We start from the raw sequence: 22,158 nt of genomic DNA on the forward strand, positions 1-22,158 counted from the left end.
TTGACTCCTTGATCCCTCACTGCAGCCCCAGGCTTGCAGCAGAACCCCCATCGCTCCCTGGAACTGGAATTTCAAAAAGGAAGCAAACCAGCATCGGGCCTCAGAGCAGCCGGGGGTGGGGTGGGGGTGGGTTTCAATTCCTCCCCAGATTTCCCTTAAATTATCAGCACAGCAACTGCTCCCAGGCTGTCAAACCCTCACCTGACTCTCGGGCCAGGCTGTGGGAACCAGGCTTGGAGAGAGAAAGTCTGAGGGGGGAGCACGTCAGGCAGGATGCTGTGGGCCCAGAAAGAAAGTAAATAACAGCCTTGTTTGGGGCGCTATGGGTTTCAGAACTCAACTGTGCCCGGTTTCCACCTGGCCGAGGGCCTGGGCCGAGGGCTCATGATGCCAACCGAGAGGCTGCCAGAAAAGCCCAGAAACTGCAGGCAGAAAAGTGGGGGGTGTGTGTGTGGGGGTGCAGAAGGCAATGAGAAAGGTGGCTGGGAATGAGGCTGGGTCACTCACCCGGGAGCCACCAGATAGTCACCCCCGTGGGTGGCAGTTGCCTCCCAGAGACCTGGCCCAAGTTTTCAAAACTCTCCAAGCTTTCTCAATCTTCCTCTGGTGGCCCACAGTGCTCCTCCCTGGCCCCTTCCCCGCTGGTAATTCCTTCCTTGACACAGCTCAGTTCCCATAAATGGGATGTTTGGGGGCTCGTGGGAGTGGAAGGGGACAGATATAAAAAGGAAGCGTGAAGCCCAGGGAAGAGGCCCTGTCTAAGCGGCTAGACACAGAGCTGAGGGCACAGGACGCGGCCACAGCCCAGCCCGCTCTGCTGCAGCCAGGATGGAGCTGAGGGTGGCTCAGACAGGTGTCCGGGCCGGTCAAGGCTGGCTTGGTTGTGGGTTTTCAGGCTGAGAGGCCCAGATGGCCCAGGAAGCCACTGCACCAAGAGGCTGGCCTCCTACCTGCTGGGGGGAGGGGGTGGGGGGGAGGGGAAACGGGGGCAGGACAACTGGTGTTAACCCCTTGATTCCCTGGGTGGGGGGTGGAGCAGAAGGAAGGGCAGGATATCCTCGCATGGGGTCTGACTCCGGATTTCCCTTCAGGTTTTGTGGTCCTGATGCTGCTCCAGAACTGTAAGTAACCCCTCTTTCAAGTCACGGGAGACGGGGGTGTGCTGAGGGTGACGTGGAGGAGATCTTGGCAGAGGCGAGCACTTTCCAGTTTCTTCTGTGATTCCCATGGCTCAGAAATATTAACATATGTCAAACCAAGGCGATTTGCATATGGATGTTTATTATACTATCCTCTATTTTTCTGTGTATTTGAAATTATTCAAAATAAAAACCCTTCAAAGGTTCTGGTCCGCTGAAGGCCTGGACTGGTGGTCTGGTGGGCACTGCAGCTGGGCCCAGGGGCAGCATGGGCGGGTGACGCCCGCTGTTCTTCCTCTGTAACCGGAAAAGGCTCACTCTGCAGGAGGAGGACTTGGAATGAGGAGGGGAAGGACTTTCTGGTCAACTATGATCGTGCCCCAGCTTGGGGGACGGGCTGAGGGGGGCTGGGGACTGCCCCTCTGGGTGGGTTACAAGTTAGGGACACTCCTGCAGGAAGGCAGAGAAGAAACAGAGCCTCCCAGATCGACGACCCCCTGCAGGTTCCACAAGGCTCCACTCTGAAGGCCAGGGTCTTCTGACACTGGCTGTTTTGGGCTCAGTCCCTCCTCTCCTTCCAAGCCACTGCCTCCAGGAAGCCTTCTTTACTTGCACCGAGTCCCATTTTACCTTTATTCACCAGCCCCCACGCTCACCGCACACAGTGCCCTGTCCTTAGTCTGCAGGATATTCATCTACTGCATTTAATCTGTTCAAAGCCTTTTCAGAATAGGCCTTATTGTCATCAGAGGCAGAGGGAACTGAGCCAGCCCCTTGTGTTGAGAATGCTAACTTGGCTCACATCTGGGCCCCAGCCCCCAGTACTCCATCGGTGCTCAGTGCAGGGCTCAGCCAGAGGCCCCTTGGCTCCGTCCTGGTTCAGGCACCACCCCAGACTTCTTCTCCAGATTCTGCGTACAAACTGGTCTGCTACTACACCAGCTGGTCCCAGTACCGGGACAGTTTTGGGAGGTGCTACCCAGATGCCATCGACCCCTTCCTCTGCACCCACGTCATCTACAGCTTTGCCAACATAAGCAACAACGAGATAGACACCTGGGAGTGGAATGATGTCACCCTCTATAACACACTGAACAGGCTCAAGAACAGGTTGGGCCCCACGCTGCCAGGACAGGAGGCAGATGGAGGGCTAGACTGGCTGGTCCCAGGGCAGGGCGCCTCTGCTCGGGAGGCTGTGGGACGGCCCCCGGGGACCCTGGCTGGGGAAGTGGAGGGCCTGGGCTTTGGTGGGAGCAGATGATGAGGGTACATGCTAGGCCATGCCTGGTGGTGAGAGAGGCAGGCTGTAGAACAAGGCCGGCTGAGCTCCCCTGGGGAAGGGGAGTCCTCTCCCCCACTGGGGGTGCCTCTCCAGGGACCGTGGAAAATACTCATGACCCTACCATCTGTGTGCTGTGTTTCCCCACTCAGGGGAAACAAAAATGGGCAGGATACCTCAGAGTAACTGCCGCAAAGTCTATGCCTCCTAGAACCCTGAATTTCAGGGTTGGAAGCACCTCCCACCCAATGCTGGCACCCTGCAGTAGCCTCCCACACACGGGGCCGGCCCATGTTACAACAGCTTCACTCCACCCCGGCCCTCCTGCCTCTCTGTGCCCCACAGGAACCCCAACCTGAAGACCCTCCTCTCTGTTGGAGGATGGAACTTTGGTTCTCAAAGGTAGGACCCACTCCCCAGAGGATGATGGAATGGGGGGAGGAGGCATAGGTCTCCCTTACCCACTGTAGAGGGCCACAGGGGCTGCAGACAGGTTAGGCACGGGGGGCTAAATGGGTGTTGGGGGCCCACCCCGTGTACAGCGAAGAAACCAGAGCCCAGAGAGGGAGAGGACCTTGCCAAGAGTCACACAGTACGTCGTCAGTGGATCTTCTGACCCCCGGCCGGTGTTCCATCTACTGCCTCTCAGACCTGAAACCACAGGACTTCTGGGAGATACTGCCCCTAGGGCTGGAAGGAGAGAGATGGAAGGAATCGAAAATTGGGGAGTGTAGAGAGCCTGGAGGGACTCCTTGGAGTGGGTAGGGTTGGAGCAGGGCTGAAAAGGGGGGCAAGACATGGCCTTAACAGCTCCCGCTTACTGAGTGATGGCTCAGCTTCAGGCCCCCGTTGAGCCACAATCACAGGGGATCCCCACCACAGCACTGTGAGACACGGCCATTATCCCCACTTCACCGACAAGGAAACTGAGATGCAGGTTATGACCTTTCCAAGGTGGCTTGGCTAGTAGGTGTTAGAGCAGGGCCTGGAACCTGGACTGGCCGCTCCAGCATCTCAATGCCTGGAGGTGGGTCCCGTCCCAGCCATGCCCTTCTGGAGCTCGGGGGTTCAGGCCCCCACATCACAGGCCTCAGAAACCCCTGGAGATGCCCGAGGCCACCAGCATGTCAGTGCTGAGCACTCCACTGGGGTGATTGGGGCCCTAGATTTTCCAAAATAGCCTCCAAGACCCGGAGTAGCAGGACTTTCATCAAGTCGGTTCCACCGTTTCTGCGAACCCACGGCTTCGACGGGCTCGACTTGGCCTGGCTCTACCCTGACCGGAGAGACAAGCGCTACTTCACCAGGCTGGTCAAGGTGCTGGCTGGTCAGGGAGAGCGGGGGCGAGGTGCGCTGGCACCAGGGGGCGGCCCCCTGAGGGCAGGCTGAGAGGGGTCTGAGGCCGCCTGGCCACAGGGTCCGGGGACCCGGACTGGGGAAAGACAAACTGGCTTGTGCCCTGAGATCTGACACAACAAGGAAGACATCTTGTGACCACGGTGGGAGGTGTGGCAGGGTCCTCAGAGGCAGAAGGTCACTAAGCAGAACGCCCACGTAGTGGGGAGCATCATTACCCACTGTTAGCTCCCAAATCGATGCTGCCACTCCCCAGCATGCACTGCCTTGGGGACACTTGGCCACATCTGATGAGGGCAGCCCAAGCATCTCCAGGGCCCCAGGGGCAGAGTGATTATCCAAACAAATTGTCCACAGCACCCATATCATTTTAATTTTAAAGACCACTAAATATAAATTTAAAGACCACTTTAATTTTTGTAATCTCATGTACCGGCATGAACAAAACACAGACTGAAAAACAAACTTCTTCCAACACAATCTGTGGGCCAACGAGGACCACTGTCTGTCCTCATGGTCCCTCTCGGACAGGGAGCAATGGAGCGTTGATGGGTGTGTGTGGGGTGTGGGGATGGGATGGGTCCAAACAGTGTTTTAGGAGAAGGGTGGGTGAGCCCCAGGTGGGACCACCAATGGGCCACTCTAGCATTCGCCCTGAAGCGCAGTCAGGCTGGGGTCCCAGCAGATGGGGAAGGTCAATGACATGCTCGGAGACCTCGGCCTCTCTCACAAGGCTCCCTCGCACACAGCCCCTGGGGTTGTGCGGGCCCCCGTCACTCACCTGCCTCTCTCCCAACCAGAAAATGAAGGCTGAGTTTGCAAGGGAAGCCCAGGAGGGAACAAGACAGCAACTGCTTCTCAGCGCAGCAGTGTCCGCAGGGAAGGTGACCATCGACAGTGGCTACGACATCGCCCAGATATCCCAGTGAGTCCCCAGCCCTGCCCGGCCCCAGCGCTCCACGTGGAGTCAGAAGACTGGATTTCTAGTCCCCGTTCTTCCAAAAACTTGATGTGTGGCCTTGAGCAAGTCACTTCTGCTCTCCATGCCTCAGTCTCCCCATCTGTCAAAAGGGTCACCGTAATCCCTGTCCTTCCATTTTCACGCAGGGTATTGTGCTAAGCAGTTGAGAGAGTTTCTATGAATGCATTTGTGGAAAAGGAGGTAGGAGATGATACACAAACCGGCCGGCCACTGCGGGGTGTCTTCTCCACCAGAGCACTAGTCACCGCAGACACAGCTCAGTAGCAGTAACACTTTGCATTGCTAGATGCCTCGAGGTGTCTTCACACACACAGGGGACCCCAGCCCTGTCCACCCCTCCTCCTCACCCTGCCCCCTTCTGCACGTGAGGATGAGAAGTTCACAGCCCCGCAGGGCTGATGTCAGTGGAATCTGAAGACATGGATCTTAGGAAACACAGGAGTAAAGAACAAAGGCTCTTCACTATGACTTTTCAGAATCTTCTTTATGATCTCAGGGAGGCATAGACTCTGTTTAAATTGATCATTTAGGAGGTGGGAACTAGGTGGCTCTCAACCATTTGCCCCAAATATCCAAAGCTCATATTCATGCAATCCACATGTGGTCCCTCTCACCCGGGTATGTGTGTGTATGTGTGTGTAAACCTTCCTCCCCACTCCAGTGGATCATAGGTTCAGGGCCATCCTTTGGCCCAGCTCTTTCCCCACCAGGCTGTCTGTTGATGCTACTCTTTAATCTGCTTTCACTAAGATGAACGTGGCAGGTGGCAGGCGTGGAGGGTGGAAGGCAAGACAGAGGCCAGCAGCCAATCGTGTGCTGGGGACATAATAAAAGAACTCCATTCTTGCCTTAAATGCACCTATGGGGCTCTGAGCCCACTCCCGGGTGCGGCAGAGGGGAAGTGGCCAGGCAGCTTGGACAGTGGATCACAGGGCTCTACGGGGCCTGCCTCAGGGTTGCCTGCCTGCCCTGCTCCCACTGTGCTGGGGTGATGGATGCGAGGCCAAGAGCCTTTCTAATTTCCTGCCTCGCCCTCTGACCTCTCTTTCCCAGACACCTGGACTTCATCAGCCTCATGAGCTATGACTTTCACGGAGCCTGGCGTCAGACCACAGGACATCACAGCCCCCTGTTCCGAGGCCAGGAGGATGCGAGTTCTGACAGATTCAACAACGTCGTGAGTGCCTGGAAGGAGGGTGGCTGGCCAGGCAGGGGGCCCCAGAGACCTGTCACCTGCCAGTGCTCACACACCAACACTGTGCCCCTGGGGAATCCTGCAAGGGAGGGCTTATGGGGCCCACTCCACAGATGAGAAAACTGAAGCCCAAAGTCTGTGAGTGCTCCATGCCTGCAGAAGGGAGGAGGCAGGAGTCTGGTCTAGACCAGCCTTGCACTTGGTAACCTGAGCTGATCACCGGATTGGTTGTCAACAGTCATAATCCCTTCCTTTACCTAAGACCATTCTTTGGAGAATGCAACTACAAAATGCATTTTAGATTGCGATTATCAGCTCCCAGGAGGAAGCGTGTCCCAGATGCCGGGTGCGCCAGGAACTCCACCTGTCAAGGCGGCAGTGGGAGTACAGTCTTGCCCATCCTGCACCCCCAGCACTGCTAACAGCTCCTCCCCTCCCCCCTCCCCTCCCCCAGGACTATGCCGTGAGCTATATGTTGAGGCTAGGAGCCCCAGCCGATAAACTGGTGATGGGCATCCCTGCCTTTGGGAGGAGCTTCACTCTGGCCTCCTCCAAGACCAGTGTGGGAGCCCCGATCTCAGGGCCCGGATTACCAGGCCGGTTCACCAAGGAGGAAGGGATCCTGGCCTACTATGAGGTATGAGCTAGGGAGAAGGTAAGATCCCCACACACCCAGAGGCCCTGAGGAAGGTGAGCCTCCCACTCCCCATTTCCTCCTTTGGGGATAAAAACCTGAGGAGGAGGAAGGGGGGAGGTCAGGCCTCCTGCTACTAAGTCTCCTTCGGGCACACCGGGTCTGCCCCACCAAGCTTCCAGACACCCCTCTGGCCCTAGTTGAGGTTTTCCTGCCAGCCCAGAAAAGAGCAATGGCCCAAAGGCGGGTTCTTTTTGGACCCTGCCTCTGCTACTTTGTATCACCTTGGGCCAGTCCTTACGTCAACCCATCATTTCCCACATCCCTATTTAAGATGCCGGAAGCAAACCAGAGTCCCCTTCATGCCCTCAGGCTACAGCACCCCCAGAACCCTGGGATGTTTGCATCTGGTTTACATACATCAGCATGAGGACTGCAGTCTGGGGGCTGGGGGCTGGGGGCTGGGGGCAGATGTCTTGAGCGGGATGAAGCAAGGGGCTGAAAGAGATGTGGGGAGGGGCATCTCCCTGGTGACCTGCACCGTCTCACCCAGCTCGCCATGCCACCCGGCCCTGTTCTCTGCTCAGATCTGTGACTTCCTGCGCTTCGCCACGGTCCATAGACTCACTGGCCAGCAGGTCCCCTATGCCACCAAGGGCAACCAGTGGGTGGGGTACGACGACAGGGAGAGCGTCAAAAACAAGGTAGGTTCTCAAGGCCGTGCCCCAGGATGAAGAGGGAGAGGGAGCCCCGCTCCAAGCAGCCAGATTCAGGTCCCCTGCACTGAGGGCGGTGCTGGGTCGTGGGGGCGGGGTGGCTCAGGTCTTGGGTGCCCGCTGTTCCCTTCCCTAGGCAGGGGCCCAGGCAGCACGTCCGCCCCGTGCACACTCCAGCCCGGGAACCCAGCTCTGCCCCCCCTGGGTCTTCCCTGCCAGGTGCAGTACCTGAGAAACAAGCAGCTGGCCGGCGCCATGGTGTGGGCTCTGGACTTGGATGACTTCCGGGGTATCTTCTGCAGGGGGGCTGTGCGCTTCCCTCTCACCACTGCCATCAAGGAGGCGCTCGGCGCGGCTTAGCCCCTGTCCTGCACACGGTGGGGCGAGGGGCATCCCTGCTGGCCCGGAGCCTGATCGCCCACCTTGCTGAGTCCCCGCCTGAGCCTCAGTCTCCCTCCCTTGGACCCCACGCGGAGGGCCACAGGGGAGCCGTCTGAGCTCAGCTCCAGTGGAGCAGCGGGTAGAGGTAGGGCCGTGGGCAGCTAAGTCCTGGGGGCCAGCACGGTGGAAGCCCCGGGGTTAGCACATCGCTGCTGATTCATGAAAATGCTCAATGGCCCCAGCCCCACACAAGGGGATTTCTTGGACTCCCTTACCCCCAGGCCTCCTTGCCGAAGGGCACCATTTGGCCCGTGCAAGCAGCACATCTCTCATGAAGCAGAGCCACACTTATTACCCCTTCTGCAAGCCCAGCTTGAAAGCTGCACTCAGGGACATGATCACGTCTCCCCTCCCACTTCCCTTCCCTAATTCTGCAGCTGCTGCTCAATAAAGCGCCAGAGCTTCACGTGTGTTGGCACTTGCTTCGGTCTCTTTGGGCTCCCCTCCATCATGTCTTCTGGATTCCTCTCTCAGGCTCGGGGGCTTGGAGCTTGTAGAAGGTGCAGAAGTGAGGCTACCCTGGCCTCTGCTGGGCCCCGGGGAGTCCCAAAAGGAGGCCGGCCTCCTAAGATCCATCCGCTGTGGACTTAACTCAGGAGGGCTGATGGCCTTCCAGATAATAAAGTAGTCCAGACCTCTTGACATAGTTCCTTGTTGAAAGAAGACTTTTCTGTTTCCTGCAGGTTAGCAGGTACTAGGAAGGAAGCCACATTCCAAACCTTCATCTCCTCTGAGCCCCTGGGAGGGGGTAGGGAGCCAACCCAGGGCCAGGTTAGAGAGCCCTGACCCTGGCCGTTCAGGGCTAGAAGGAGACCCCGACGTCCTCCTGCACCCTCCCTCTGGCCCAGGCCTGGAGTTTCTGCAGGGTGCTTGAGACATGGCCGTCCAGCCTCTGAGACTCCCAGAGATGGGTAGGTGGCTCATGACCTTAAAAAGCCCCTTCCATTGCTGGGCGGAAATTTGTCAGATGTCCTAAGGCTGCCACTCAGCCCTCTGTCTCCCTTGTCTCTCCTTTTGGGACACACTCGGCCCTCAACCCAAGCAGAGACAAGGCTGCTCTGTTCAGGCTGTGGCCGGGGACATGAGGTGGCAGGCAGGTGGGATGGGAATACAGATGAGTTGGGATGGGCTCAGAAGACCCGCTGGTCTTGCAGCCTTTATGAGGTAGAAATGCTCTCGTCAGGTTTCTGTGGAACTCCCAGGGCCCCAGGCATGCCTTGTATCTGGAGTCCGGAGGCACACTCCAAAATCAAAGAGAATTTATGTGTGGATTCCCTCATGTTCCGATTATCCGTGCCTTGGTTTGTGACACTGGTTTGAGGTGTAGGGAAGGAAGTACCTATTGGCCACCCTGAAATCTGAACCAGCTGGAGCTGAGCAGATGCAACTGATCCCAAGGTCACAGCCCTGCTCAAGGCAAGGGAAGTGAGAGCTTGGCCAGAGCCTCGGGAGGGTCCTGGCATTTCATCACGGGCCAGTGGGGCCAGGAATTCCCCAGTCGCCGCCCCTTGCCCACCCCACAACACAAGGGTCTTCCAAACCCCCGGGGCTGTGAGCCCTCCAGGGCAGCCAACCCCCCTCCTCCTCCCTGGAGCCACCCTTCCCCCAGCCTGGGACAAGCTCCGCAGGGCTGACTCAGGGTCCTGCAGAGTTAGTCACATTCACTTATAGCTGCGGAGTCAGAGGCCAGGGATGGGGATCGGGTCTCTGGGGCCCGCCTCCTGCCTGGCAGGACACTGAGTCACCTGGCAGAGGGCGCGGGCACCCAGGCAGGGCCGGACCCTGAGGCTCCCCAGGCCCTCCGCTACAACAAGGACAACAAGCAGTGAAAGGCAGCCACACTCCTGTGTATTTATTTTTAAATGTTGGGATATAGCATACATGCTAAAGAGTGCATAGAATGGATTTGTTTCATTTAAAGAATTACTAACTCGTGAAAACCTGTATAACCCCCCCACCCCACCCCGGAAGGGAAATGAAACCTCAGTAGTGCCCCCCAAGACCCCACAAGCACAGACACCCTGTCCCTCCACCTGGAGGCACCGCTCCTGACCTCCCCCTGCCTCCCCCTGGGGTCTCACCACCTACAGAAACCCCTGGAGGAAGAGAGCGTGGGGTTGTCTGCCTTTGAATTTAACATGGGTGGGATCCCACTGTTCTTGAGCCTTCCTCCCTTTGTTCACCATGAAACTGTGAGATCTGTTAGGTCGCCCCCGCGGCTGCAGTTGGCTCGTCCCGTCCCGTCCCGTATTTTGGATTATAGGTGCACACGTGCTCCACAGTGAGCTGTGGAGGGACAGGGGCCTTCCCCAGGTTTGGGCTATTACAAATAATACTGCTGTGCGAATTGGCATGCATGTCTCCTGGGCACGTGTGACAGTGTCTAGGGCTGTCACTGCTGGGTCGCAGACATGCCCATTTTCCGTTTTTACCAGATGCCGTCTCCCTTTTTCCAAAGGGATGTCTTCGACCGCCACTCCCACCGGCCATGACCGTCCCCGTGGCCTCCCCTCCTCCCTGACACGTGGTATTTTCAGGCTTGTTAACTGATTGCCAGTCTGAACGTTTTATTGGGTGAATGGATCCGTGACTAGACGTTTGGTTGTACCCGCCTCGTAACCCTCCCTGCTTCAAAGAGTCTAGAAGTTTCAGAGTGCCGTCCTCCTCTGGGGTCTCTTCCAGCTCTGCCTCATGACTTTATCTCACTGCCAAGGGCTAGGGGATTGTCGCAGGGATTGGGGAGACTGGGTCCTCTCCAGCAAAAGCAGTAACCAGGGACCTTAGGCCCCCTTCCTGGGGCCCCATTGCTGGAAGACCTTCCTCCCACCAGCCCCACCTTGGCATCCCAATCCCCTTCCTCTCTGGAACCTTCAACCCCACACAGCACATGTGAGAATGCCCAGGGAGCGTGAGGCCGAGGGGAGTGTGGGACCCCAGAAGCAAAGCTGGGAGTGCTCCCCAGGGAAGGCTGTTTCAGGCAGTCTGGGTCCCAGCACCTGGCTGAGAAGCCCTGGGTACAAGTGGCCCCGCAGAGGCCAAACACAAAGCGTGATCTGGGTTCCTTCTCCAGATGGAAGCTCTTGTTCCCGTTGGCCTGACTCCTGGCACCAGCTCTCGGCAATGCCCCATCTCATCCATCTGTGCCCTCCTCCCCTCCGGGCACCAACACCCTGGCTGCTGAGATCCAATCGGAGTGATGGACGAGGTAGTGCGCTCCTCAAGGGACCCTGCAGTTCCTCCCCCTGAGCTATTCCTGGCCTAGGCATCTCCCTGCCCCCCAGTCCCCCTGCCTGACCTGACCCCACAGCTGGGAATCATCATTTGGCTGGGGGTGGGGCAGCCCCTGACTATATAAGCCTGGACCTAGGTGTCCCAGGCACCCTGGAGGCCCAGACCCTCTCCTGCTGATCCCTGCACACTCCAGCCTGACCACCCCCAGCCAGCCCAGCAATGACAGAGAAAGCCGCCTCGGAGGCCCCCACCTGTGGTCCGGAGGAGACCGCCTCTGAGCCGGCCAAGGCGTCCACCACCGAGCCCTCTGGAGAAGTGGCAGCATTGGCGTCCACCGGGGAAGAGCGGGCTCCCACGCCACAGGAGCCTGCCCCCACAGCCCCTGCGGCCCCCGCAGCCACTAAACCTGCCCCTGCAAGTGAAGGTGACAAGAGGTGGGGCAGGGAGTGCGGGCGGGGGAGAGTTCTCCACCACAGACCTCTTCATCTCCCCCTACTTCTCCCCCAGATGTGCCCAGTGCCCCGTTGCAGCTGGCCTTGGAGGATGTGAGCGACAGCTCGGTGACCGTGAGCTGGGAGCCACCGGAGAGGCTAGGGAGGCTGGGGCTCCAGGGCTATGTGCTAGAGCTCTGCAGAGAAGGAGGTGAGCTCTGGGCTAAGCCCTGCGTACCCCCAGGGGAGGTGGGCTTGGGAGTCGCAGCAACAAGCCCCCAGACCCTGCAGCTGGGCCAGTCTGGGGGGAGATACAGAAGAAGAAAGTGCAAGTGGTACCCTCAACCCACTCACCTAACACTTCTTGCTCACCCCATGGACCTCTGAGGCAGGGGGATGTCCAAATAACCTCAGGAGACACCCCCCACCCCATCCTTCAGCTCCAGGGAGCCTCTGAGTAACAGGGAGAGAGGGGTCGGGGCCGCTGGGGTGCTGGTCTGATAGGAAGTGAAGGAGATGCTGAGTCTCAGAGGAGCCGGCTTGGGGAGGGCAAGCCGGAGGGGGGACAGAGAAGCTGGGAGCAGGGGCACTTAAGAATAGGAGACAGTGAAGAGAAACAGGGGACCAGGGCAATGGCCCAATTCCTGTTGCCTCTGTCCTGTTCACCTCCATGGTGGCCAAGTTCAGCCTGGCCTCTGCCTTTGTCCTTACCTTGCTGCATGACTTGGCAGATGTGTCCAGCCCTCTCCGGGCTTTAGTGATACCTTCTCTGACCACCATTTCAGGGCTCTAACACCGGGTGTCTTTGATGCCATTTGACAAGAAGTCAGGGAAGGAGAGCAAGGGGCAAATAAGGCCCGGGGTGGGAGGTCCATTGCCCCAGATCCCCAGGGAGGAGGAAAGCCCCACTGAGAAGGATGCCCATGGCCGTGAAGCCGGGGCCTTGCATGCTGTCCATTTCCCCAGGCTCGGAGTGGGTGCCCGTGAACGCCCGGCCCCTGATGGTGACCCAGCTGACCATGCGGAACCTGGCTCTGGAGGACAAGTTCTTCCTGCGTGTGGCTGCAGTGAGCTCTGCGGGGGCTGGCCCACCAGCTGTGCTACAACAACCTGTCCACATCCAGAAGATCATCGGTAAAGCCCATCCTTTTATCTCCTGCTCCCAGCCCTTCCCAGGCACCTTATGTGATAGGTAGGGAAACCTGAGGCTGATGGGCAGAGGAAACAAGACAATCACCTCCACCCATCCCACCCTCACATGCACAAGCCACATGCTATCACCATCTTGCCTTAAGAAAGTTCCAGGTTCCTCAGCAGCAAGCCTCTGGAGGTCAAAGAGGCCATTTCCCTGAGTGGCCCAGCCCCCAAGCATTGGGGGAGGGTGTCCCTGACTCCCAGAAACAAAAGCTCAAGCTCCCCAGGTCACCTGCCTCAGCGTCCCAATGCTAAAAGCCATTTTGTTCTTCCTCCTATCTAATCTGAATCCCTCCAGCAGCCAGGGAAGTTCATTTTCTCCCCATTTTCAGCTCGTGTCATATGGCCTGGGTTCCAGATCCTCCCAAAGGTTTTTGAACAGAAAGAAGTCTTTGCTTGCCTCTTATCCCACCACGTCCCTAGTGGGAGAAACAGACGAGAGCCTGCAGGCCTGTGAAGTTTTGTCCATCCCCAGAGGGCAGCGGTGTGCTGGGGACCTTGGAGGCCAGCTGCTGTCCCTTTGTAAGACTTCTATTTGCAGGGTGCATTAGCCTCAAGCCTACCCTTGCTCCCTTCCCAGAGCCGATCAGGTTTCAGTCTGTTAATGGCAGTGAGTCATTTGATCTGATCTGAGGTCTCTGGGGACAGCCCAGGGCCTGGGGTGAAGAGAGACACAGGCCAGCAGGTGGCCTGAGGCCTTCTCTACCTTCCTTCTTGTTCCCCTGCACCCACAGGAGGCCTCCAAAAAGAGTGGGCTTCAGAGCCACAGGAGAGGTCAAGTTTGGATTCAAGGAAATACTTCTCAACTTCAAGGCCCAAGAGATGTGGGAACCACGGGGCTAGGGAGATTAGAATCAAGGGCTATGACAGCTGATCCATCCAAGCCAAGCAGGTCCCCAGGGGCCCCAGGACTCCCTCGCGGTCACTCAGCCTATTAGCAGCAATCCCAGAACCTGCCTCCCATACAGGACCATTCCTGTGCCACCAAGCGTCCGGGAGTCCGGGAGTCTTCTCTGGGACCCTCCCATCCTTTGAGTCTGGGGCAGACATGACCCCACCTGGCAGCCACGGTATGGACGTGTCGACTCTAGCCTGGAGGCGCCAGGAAGCCCTCCTGGTTGGGAGGGTCCTGGACCTGCCCCAGGAGCTCAGACTCTGAGAGGGTACAGAGGCCAAGGCTCTCTACTCCAAGGCCCAACATTGAAGGAGCCAGCCAGACTCTGCACCCACGACTCCATTACAATTCCTCTGGCAGGAGAGAAGGGGATTTCCTGGAGAGAAGAGGGGGGAGGAGGCCGCGAACAAACAGGGACCAGCCAGGCCCTCCTCATGGGCAGGGCAGGGTGGGGACCTTGTCCAGAATCCTCAGCTGCTCAGCTGTCCCTTCTTAGCCACCTGGAGCTGCCAAGCATTCCTGGCCCCCTGCAGCTGCCCCTAGATCGTTCCACTCCTTATGCTCCCAGAGCCAAGGGCCTGCACAGCTAATCCTCGGAGACACAGTGTTCCTTCTCACCATCTCCTCCCCTCCGGCCTGTGTGCTACCGACCAACTGCTGCCACCTGTTTGCTGCCGAGGAGCTTCAGCTCCACCACTCCTGCCCCCGCCCAGGGCGGGGAGTGGGGGGATGGCAGGGGCTGCGGCAGCCTCCCTTAGAATGCACAGCAGCTTTGGTGGCCGCACCTGATTAGGTGACGGTCAGGAAGCTGGCTCCCCACCCCCCGGTAGCATGGGACTGAAGTGAGATTTCAGGAAGGACTTCCCAACTGTGAGACCGAAAGGTAGTGGGAGGGGTGACAGAGAAAGAAGGGGTATAGCTGCTCTGCCCTCATTTAAGAAGGGAAAGATCCTAAACCTCCCATATGGCCTCCGACAGAGAAATGGGCAAATGGATCTCACAGGGGCTTCTCTGGAGGTTCTGGGCTGCCGGGGAATGGAGGGTGCTGGATGAGGAGGAAGAAAGCATGGCCACCTCTCCTGGGAATGCAGGCCGACAGGTGCAGCACCTGCTCCCACTAGGGGGAGCCAAGGAGCCCGCCAGGACCCATCTGGAGCCCTGGCATGCCTGGGCTGCAGGGTAAATCCCAGCCTGGCAGGGTGAGGGCGCCAAGGGAGTGCCCGGGATGCTTACCAGTTCACACCATGGAGGCCCTGCCCTCCTGGAACCTCCCAGCTCTCAACTCCCCAAGGGCCTTGAGGGATTTGGGCCCCTGGATCTCCACTAGCCGTTCCCACAAGCGGGCAGCCCCAGAGCGCAACTAGGAGCCCTCCTGCCCAGCCAGCAGCCCTCACCGGTTGTTTCCTGCGGCTACCACAGTAGCCCCCCATCAGCAACCCCGTGCCGTACTAAGCCTGGCCTCTCCCTTTGATGCAGAGACCCCCAAGATCCGAGTCCCCCGCCACCTCCGTCAGATCTACATCCGCCAGGCGGGAGAGCCAGTCAACCTGCAAATCCCCTTCCAGGTAGGTATGGCCCCTGCCCACGATCACAGCCTGGATGGAAATCAGGGCCCCTACTTGAGGTGTGTCGCAGGAACCCTGGAAATGTCAGGATCCTCATGAGGGTCGGCCCTCATGAGACCCACCAAGAGAGCTTCACCCTCCCTCTGTTGTACACATGACTCAGTTGTGATTCTCCAGCCTGTGGTCGGGATGGGTGGTCCCAGGGTTGGCTGGACACCTGGAGAAGGAGGCTGTGAGCAGCACCTGCGTCTCTCCTGGAAGGGCTGTTGGGGCCAGCTCCCCTGAGCACAGCTCCAGAGATCCCCGGAATTGAGTGGGTATGGGGGTGCTCGCATCTCCTGCACCTAGCCTGAGAGCTCCTCCTTCCCAGGGGAGTCCCAAGCCTCAGGCCTCTTGGACCCATAATGGCCACGCCCTGGACAGCCAGCGGGTGAATGTGCGCACCGGGGACCAGGACTCCATCCTCTTCATCCGCTCGGCCCAGCGCTCCGACTCAGGCTGCTATGAGCTCACTGTGCGTCTGGAAGGCTTGGAGGCCAAGGCAGCCATCGACATCCTGGTGATTGGTACGGGGCCAGGGGAGGTGGGGCTGCCTTGCTGGGGACCCAGAGACCCCACCTCCTACCCCAGAGCTGACTGCTGAGGGGATTAGGCCAGGGAGTGTGTGACGGGAGCCAGATCTTGGGTGTGGGGATTTTGCAGCAAGCCCAGCCTTCCTCCTCACCCCCCTCACACTCTGGACCTGCAGAGAAACCTGGACCCCCCAGCAGCATCCGGCTACTGGACGTCTGGGGCTGCAACGCTGCTCTTGAGTGGACACCGCCCCAGGACACAGGCAACACAGAGCTCCTGGGCTACACAGTGCAGAAGGCAGACAAAAAGACAGGGGTGAGGCCCGCTGGAGCAGCGTGCGGCGGGGGGAAGGGGCCAAGGTGGCCAGGAAAGCCCGGCCCTCCAAGAGTCCAGGGAGCACGCTGTAGTCTAACTACCACTAACCTGATCCTCATGTGGCTTTTTAGCAAGATCCCTTTCCTCTCTGGGCCTCAGCTGCCTCCTGAAGACTGCAAGGGGGGCTCTCTGCGGCCCTTCAAGGTCTAGAGAAGTGCTTCTGGAAATGTAATGTGCCTATGAATCACCTGGGAATCTTGCTAAAATGCCAGCCTTAACTCGTTAGGTCTGGGGCGGGGGCTGAGATCCTGCACTTCCCAGGTGATTCTGAGTTTGCAGGTCCTCAGGCCACACTTTGAGCCGTAAGAATCTAGAATTCTCTGAGGACCCTAGCGAGGTCATCTGAGTATCCAGGGACCCTGTCTCCCAAAGCTGGATGGTTCAGCTCCCTTGGGATAAGGCCTGGAATGAGCCCCTCTGAGGAAGGGGCCGCAGGGCGAGCCAGGAGGGCAAGGGCAAGGGTCAGAGGAGAAGATGACTGGGCCGGGGTCCCCGCAGCAATGGTTCACGGTCCTGGAGCGCTACCACCCGACCACGTGCACCATCTCTGACCTCATCGTGGGAAACACCTACTCCTTTCGGGTCTTCTCGGAGAACCAGTGTGGGCTCAGTGCCTCGGCCGCGACCACCAAGGAGCTAGCCCGCATCCAGAAGGCAGGTGGGTCTGGGCCTGGGGCCCTCCTTCCCTCCAACCCCCCGCCCAGCCAGGCTCGGCCTGTCCTGGGGCATCAGCACCCCTCCCTGTGGGCTCCTGGTGGGTGCCGCTCGCCAGAGCATCTGCTGCCCTCTCCACGCCCACTCCACAGCTACGCACACGCTCACGCGTTCACACGAGGGACTGTAAAGAAATGGATGTGGTTGATTGATTTTAACAAACACATCAGAGCAAACCCGTGCAAAGGAGATGCGCCCCTTGGGAGGCTGTGCGCTTATTCCGAAGTTGCTGGTGGCTGCCAGCATGGTAGCGATCCCGGGGGCTCATGCGCGGTGTCCCAGGGGCACTACTCTGAGTGGCAGCGTGCGTGGGTAGGTAGAGTCCGGTGAGTTGGCTCAAACACAAGCCTCCTGACCCTCATATAACAGCACACAGATGGACAGGAGAGATACGGGTATTTACTGTCTCCACACGGCCACGTGACGTGCTTGCGTCAAATATGAAATGCCAAGCCCTTGCTCCCTGTCACCCTGTGATCTCCAGCAACCCCCCCCCCCCCCCCGCCCGCCGCCCCAGCACGGAGTCTGTGTAGGCTTGGGAAGGCACACGCAAATTTTTAACACCAGCCTGTGCTGCACAGAACGAGGAAGACATTTTTGTTTAAAAAAGGAAAACCAGTCAGGTCTCCAAAGACAAACAGAAATGAAATGTGGATCTCTGGGTTGCAAGTCCCCAGCCTCGGCCAAGAGCAACTCATCTATCCAGTTTTCCCGCCCGTTGCCCTCTCTGTCCTCTCCCTGACCCACCCAGGCACGGTCCTGACATTCCTCTGCTTCTTTGAGATCTTCTGTCTCTAAGTTCCCACATATTGGCCCTGCCTGGCTTCCCGAAGATCCCAGGAGCCTGGGGTCCTGCCACGGAGCTCCTTCATCCCACGGCAGCAATGAAATGGCTTGTCTCCTGCCCTCGTTGATGCTAAGATCCTCCTCCAGACCACCAGCTCTCTGCCCAGAGAACCATGGTCATGATGTGATTGTCTACCCTTTAAGCCCCAAACTCACTAAGTGATATTGGGCAAGTCACTCATCCATGAAGGGCCTTAGTTTCCCGTCTGTCAAATAGTAATAACAAACTCACTCTTGCAGAAGGATGCTAAGTAGATTAAATAAGATACCTAAGCGTAAGCTATAGTGATTATTTTAGGAAAATGGATGAATTCAGTTCTAACAGGTCTACTCTTGTAACCTTAAATTTGCACCCCTTTCTCTCCTGAACCCAGATATTGTTGCCAAACCTAAAGGGTTTGTGGAGCGAGACTTCTCAGAAGCCCCCTCATTTACCCAGCCCCTGGCTGACCACACCTCCACTCCTGGCTATAGCACTCAGCTCTTCTGCAGTGTCCGAGCATCGCCCAAGGTAAGGGGTGAAGCCCCCCTGTGCCCTGGGTGGGTGGGGGCAGTGGGGCTGGGGAATCTTCCCAGACAGCTCCTTCAAAGCCCATCCCAGCCCACAATCTCCTCAGCTCTCTTCTGACCATGTTCCCTTAGCCCAAGATCATCTGGATGAAAAACAAGATGAACATCCAGGGTGACCCCAAATACCGTGCCCTCTCTGAGCAAGGCATCTGCACCCTGGAGATCCGGAAGCCCAGCCCCTTTGATTCTGGGGTCTACACCTGCAAGGCTGTCAATGTGTTAGGGGAGGCATCCGTGGACTGTCGGCTGGAGATCAAAGGGAAAGGTACGAGGAACGTCCTTCTCCAGGGACCGTCCTTTAATAGAAGCCACCTCTTCTCCTGCCCGACTAGATGAGGCTGGGTGCTGGAAATCAAGGCAAGACAGAGGGTTAGTAAAGATGAAGAGATCTGGCTAGTGGAAGGATTTTCCAAGTGGGAGAACAGCCCAATGTAGGGAACGGAGGTAGTAGAGTCTGCCACCCAGACTGATTGATTACCTGGGGTGAGGGCCTGTAGCCTTGAGCCCCTCTTGTCCCACTATCCCCAACTCGGGTCCCCTGCAGACGCGCCCCTCCCCCACTCTGACTGTGGCATCTCTTCCAGCATCAGCCACACACTGAAGAGCGACAGGAGGCTGTGATGAGGAGAACGGTAAATGGCTGGACCCGCGGCCTCTGGGGGCAGAGGCCAGAGCAGGGGGTGGGGGTGGGGCGGGGACAGGGGAAGGTGGCATTCAGCTCTGGGGACAAATCTGCAGTCCCGGGCAATGTGCGCATAGGACAGGGGTCTAGTTCAGGGCATTCCCTTGGGCCTGTTTCCTTGTCAGCAAAGAGGGGAAAACAACCTGTGTCCCACCTTCCCTCCCAGGTGGTTCTGAGGCTCCGGACATGTAGGGAAGGATCCCAGAGCTGCAGGGGCAGAGCTAAGCGCTGGGCATTGGGCCCTTGGGGTGGGAGGCCTAGGAAGAAAAGAGGGGCGTTGTGTCCCTCTGCCCTGTCTCACTTCTTCAGCAGGGCAGGTAGAGCCCAGCTCTGTCTAACCCCAGGGCTCATGAAGCGTGTTCTCTGCCAGGTGCTGCAGACCTGGGGAGTCAGGGCCACCAGACTCAGAATCGAGCTCCACGAATGTCCCAGAGCCCTGTTCACATGGTGATGGCTGATGGCTTTCCTCCCTGGTACCTGCCTCGCCTCCCTCCCCTAGAGGCTGGAGCCCAGGAGCCACGGGTAGGCCTGGCAGGCCCCAGGCCAGGCTTCTTGGGCACGAGGGGGCCTGGGAGGTGCAAAGACTGGATGCCCCTGCAGAGACGTGCACTCTGGGTGAGAACCGCTCAAATAAAGGTGTGTGGTGTGTTTCGGTGCGGGGGCCTCTGTGCCACTGAGCGTCGTTGTGGCGGGGGAGGCGCTGTGTCACAGCGAGGGGGGCGGAATGCGTCACCGCGAGGGGGTCTCCACATGTGACATCAGGAGGAAGATGTCAGTGGGAGGGGACTCAGGATCTAAGGGGGGTTTCCAGACATGAGATTTTTAAGATCTTGCTTTCACATTCAGGGTATTCTATGCCAAGAGCATAACTATAGGAACAGACACACTCTTCTCTGGAACCCTCCTTGCTCTGAACGCCTCCATACCCCCCTCCCTGCTTCCCCCCCACCCCACCCCCCGCCACTCTCTTCTGCTGAGGTTGTCTGCTGCCCCCAGATGGCGGTGAGGGTGGGGAGCCAGGGGCATGCTCTCCATCAAGGTTCACAGTCTTTATTAGTCAGGTGGCCCTCCCTGGGAGCCAGGGCACATCCTACCTCCGAGAAAGGAAAGGGCCTGGAATCACACACAGAACCCCACCCCCACCCCTCTGTACAAGGGCCCCCAGAGCCTGGCAGAGGGTGGAACCTTCCCTGGATGCTCTGAAGCTTACACTGTGCCACAGAGCCCCAAAGCCCCTGAAAACTAGTGCCAGGGATACTGGGGGCATTTAAATGCCAGCAAGACCTCCCTGCCTCACTCTCAGGGGTGTGGTCTCCCCTGGCCTGTTCCAGCCCGTCACAAGTCATCCCATGAGTACCCACAGTCAGCACTTTTCCCTTGTCCACCCCCCCTCCCTCAGGCAGGCAGAATGCTCCCTCATGTTTGCATGTCTGGGGCTCTCCTCTCCATCTGGCCCAGAAACAGCAGAGATGGGTGTCACTTAGGAGAGTCCAGGCCATCATCAGGGGCTAGTGGAGCTGGTAGCCCAGATGACAGGTAGTTATAGCCCAGGCTCCTCCTTGGGCCGCGCAGGGCCGGAGCAAGGGCTCAGTGCTGCCACCCGGTGGCTGTGTGCGGCCTGCTCTTCAACTCCACATGAGCTCCAGCGGGCTTGGAGCTCCCATTCTGGGTCCCAGGGCTGGTGGAGAATAAAGCAAAAGTTGGGAATGATTTCTGGACCCGCTCTTTCTGCCTCTTCCAAGTATAAACCTGCGCTCCCCGGGGCAGGGAGAGCAGGCACCCTGGCACCCGGCATGGCTAGCCGCTCAGGGTCCGGGGAGGCAGGGCCTGAGGCTCCATGATTCCTGCCCCTCAGTGGCTCTGCCACCTTCTACAGAAAGGAGAGAAAGCAAGACCATGATGTGCAGTTTCTCTCCCTCCCTCCATCTTGGAGGGGATCCTCTCCTCTCCTTAGGCTTGGTCCCAGGGTTGCACATCCACCACGAGAGACAAGCAGGCTCCCCTGACTGCCATGGAGACCAAGCTTGCCCTCCCAGCCCACATGGCCCCTTTGCAGCCTCAGTCTCCCCAGGTCCGTCCAGCCCGAAGCACTGGATTGCCCGTAGGATGGTCACACAGCTGGGGAGGCTCAAGCCACTTTCCTCCTCTCCTCAGGTTACCTGGTTCCTTCCTCATGGACCACCCTCCCAAACCTCCTCCAGGACCCGAGGTGCAGGTCACCCACACCCCACAGCCCAGCCAGGAAGGCTCAGGAGAGGGACCAGTGGGGACGTGGGACTGGGCTGAGATGCCCCCGATGTGGGCAGGCAGGATCGGAAGGTGGAGTCTAGTCGTGGGGCCCCTCTTCAGGGGGGTCCTCGTCAACGGGGGGTGTGGGCTGGCAGCGGAAATGGTCATTCCAAATCTTAAGGAAGGTGACCCGGAACTTCTGGATGCGGAAGGCATAGACGATGGGGTTCATGGCCGAGTTGCCGTGGGTGAGGAAGATGGCGATGTAGATGAGGATGCTGGGCTTCTGGCAGGAAGGGCAGAAGAGGGTGATGCAGTTAAGGATGTGCAGGGGCAGCCAGCTGAGGGCGAAGAGGAAGAGGATGAGGGCCAGCGACTTGGCAATCTTCAGCTCCTTCCCATAGTACTTCTGCGGGTCACCAGAGGAGGCCGACACCTTCTTGTTGAGCTGCTTGCGGATCAGGTAGAAGACCTCCAGGTAGATGAGGACCATGATCAGCAGCGGGGGTAGCACCCAGACAAAGAAGTTGAAGTAGACCATGTACTCCATGCTGATAACCTTCTCAAACTCGCACTCAATCACGGGCTCGCCCTTGGTGCCGTTGGCTGCCCAGGCCCGTTCCACCTCCCCGAGCCTGTTCCAGCCGAACATGGGCGTCAGACCCACCACGAAGGAGAGAATCCAGCAGCCGGCGATGGCCACTGCTGCCCTCCGGGGAGTCACCACCGTCTTGTACCTGGGGGAGGGGAGAATAGAGTGTGAGTCCCCCCCCGCTAGGCTCCACCAGCCCCCAGGGGTCTCTAAGAGGAGGCCCCCTCCCCAGCCAGGGCCCAGCGAGTGGGGAGCTGCGGGTCTTTGGCTAGAGGTCCGAGTCTTCAGGATCTAAGATTTGGGCCACAGCTTTGCAACGCACTGGCTCATCTCGCCCGCAGAGGGTGGGAACCCTGGGTCACGTAAAAATCACGACGAACTAAAAATCAAGGTAAAAATCATAACAGAAAATAACAAAGGACCTCCCGGAGGAGTTTTAATAAAATCACCAAAGTAAAAACCATGTGTGCCCGGCACATCGCCATTGGTCACCTCATCGTTGCTGCGTGGCGGTCCTGG

At 58.5% G+C, this 22,158-nt stretch overlaps 3 protein-coding genes across 6 annotated transcripts in view; 2 read left to right on the forward strand and 1 right to left on the reverse strand.

Moving 5' to 3' along the window:
• Nucleotides 1-738: 738 nt before the first annotated feature.
• On the forward strand, nt 739-8,148 carry CHI3L1 (chitinase 3 like 1). Its single transcript, XM_032422421.1, has 10 exons — nt 739-853; nt 1,092-1,121; nt 2,048-2,249; nt 2,764-2,820; nt 3,585-3,735; nt 4,575-4,699; nt 5,810-5,933; nt 6,406-6,588; nt 7,173-7,289; nt 7,521-8,148. The coding sequence occupies exons 1-10, from the start codon at nt 829-831 to the stop codon at nt 7,659-7,661; spliced, it is 1,155 nt and encodes a 384-aa protein (XP_032278312.1). The 5' UTR covers nt 739-828; the 3' UTR covers nt 7,662-8,148.
• Nucleotides 8,149-9,752: 1,604 nt separating this feature from the next.
• Nucleotides 9,753-19,153, forward strand: MYBPH (myosin binding protein H). Its single transcript, XM_032422196.1, has 9 exons — nt 9,753-11,397; nt 11,481-11,615; nt 12,371-12,538; nt 14,970-15,058; nt 15,429-15,624; nt 15,807-15,946; nt 16,505-16,664; nt 17,941-18,077; nt 18,209-19,153. The coding sequence occupies exons 1-9, from the start codon at nt 11,193-11,195 to the stop codon at nt 18,470-18,472; spliced, it is 1,494 nt and encodes a 497-aa protein (XP_032278087.1). The 5' UTR covers nt 9,753-11,192; the 3' UTR covers nt 18,473-19,153.
• Nucleotides 19,154-19,793: 640 nt separating this feature from the next.
• Nucleotides 19,794-22,158, reverse strand: part of ADORA1 (adenosine A1 receptor) — a 32,895-nt gene continuing 30,530 nt past the window's right edge. For 2 of the 4 annotated variants that reach the window (XM_032422193.1, XM_032422192.1), the window contains exon 3: nt 19,795-21,784. In XM_032422193.1, coding sequence (XP_032278084.1) covers nt 21,145-21,784 — 640 coding nt within the window. In that variant the 3' untranslated portion in view covers nt 19,795-21,144. Of the gene's footprint in view, nt 21,785-22,158 lie in introns of all 4 variants that reach the window. The other 2 variants (XM_032422195.1, XM_032422194.1) reach the window with 2 other exon arrangements.

The sequence above is a fragment of the Phoca vitulina genome, unplaced genomic scaffold, assembly GCF_004348235.1.
Source record: "Phoca vitulina isolate PV1807 unplaced genomic scaffold, GSC_HSeal_1.0 scaffold26, whole genome shotgun sequence".
Classification (NCBI taxonomy): domain Eukaryota; kingdom Metazoa; phylum Chordata; class Mammalia; order Carnivora; family Phocidae; genus Phoca; species Phoca vitulina.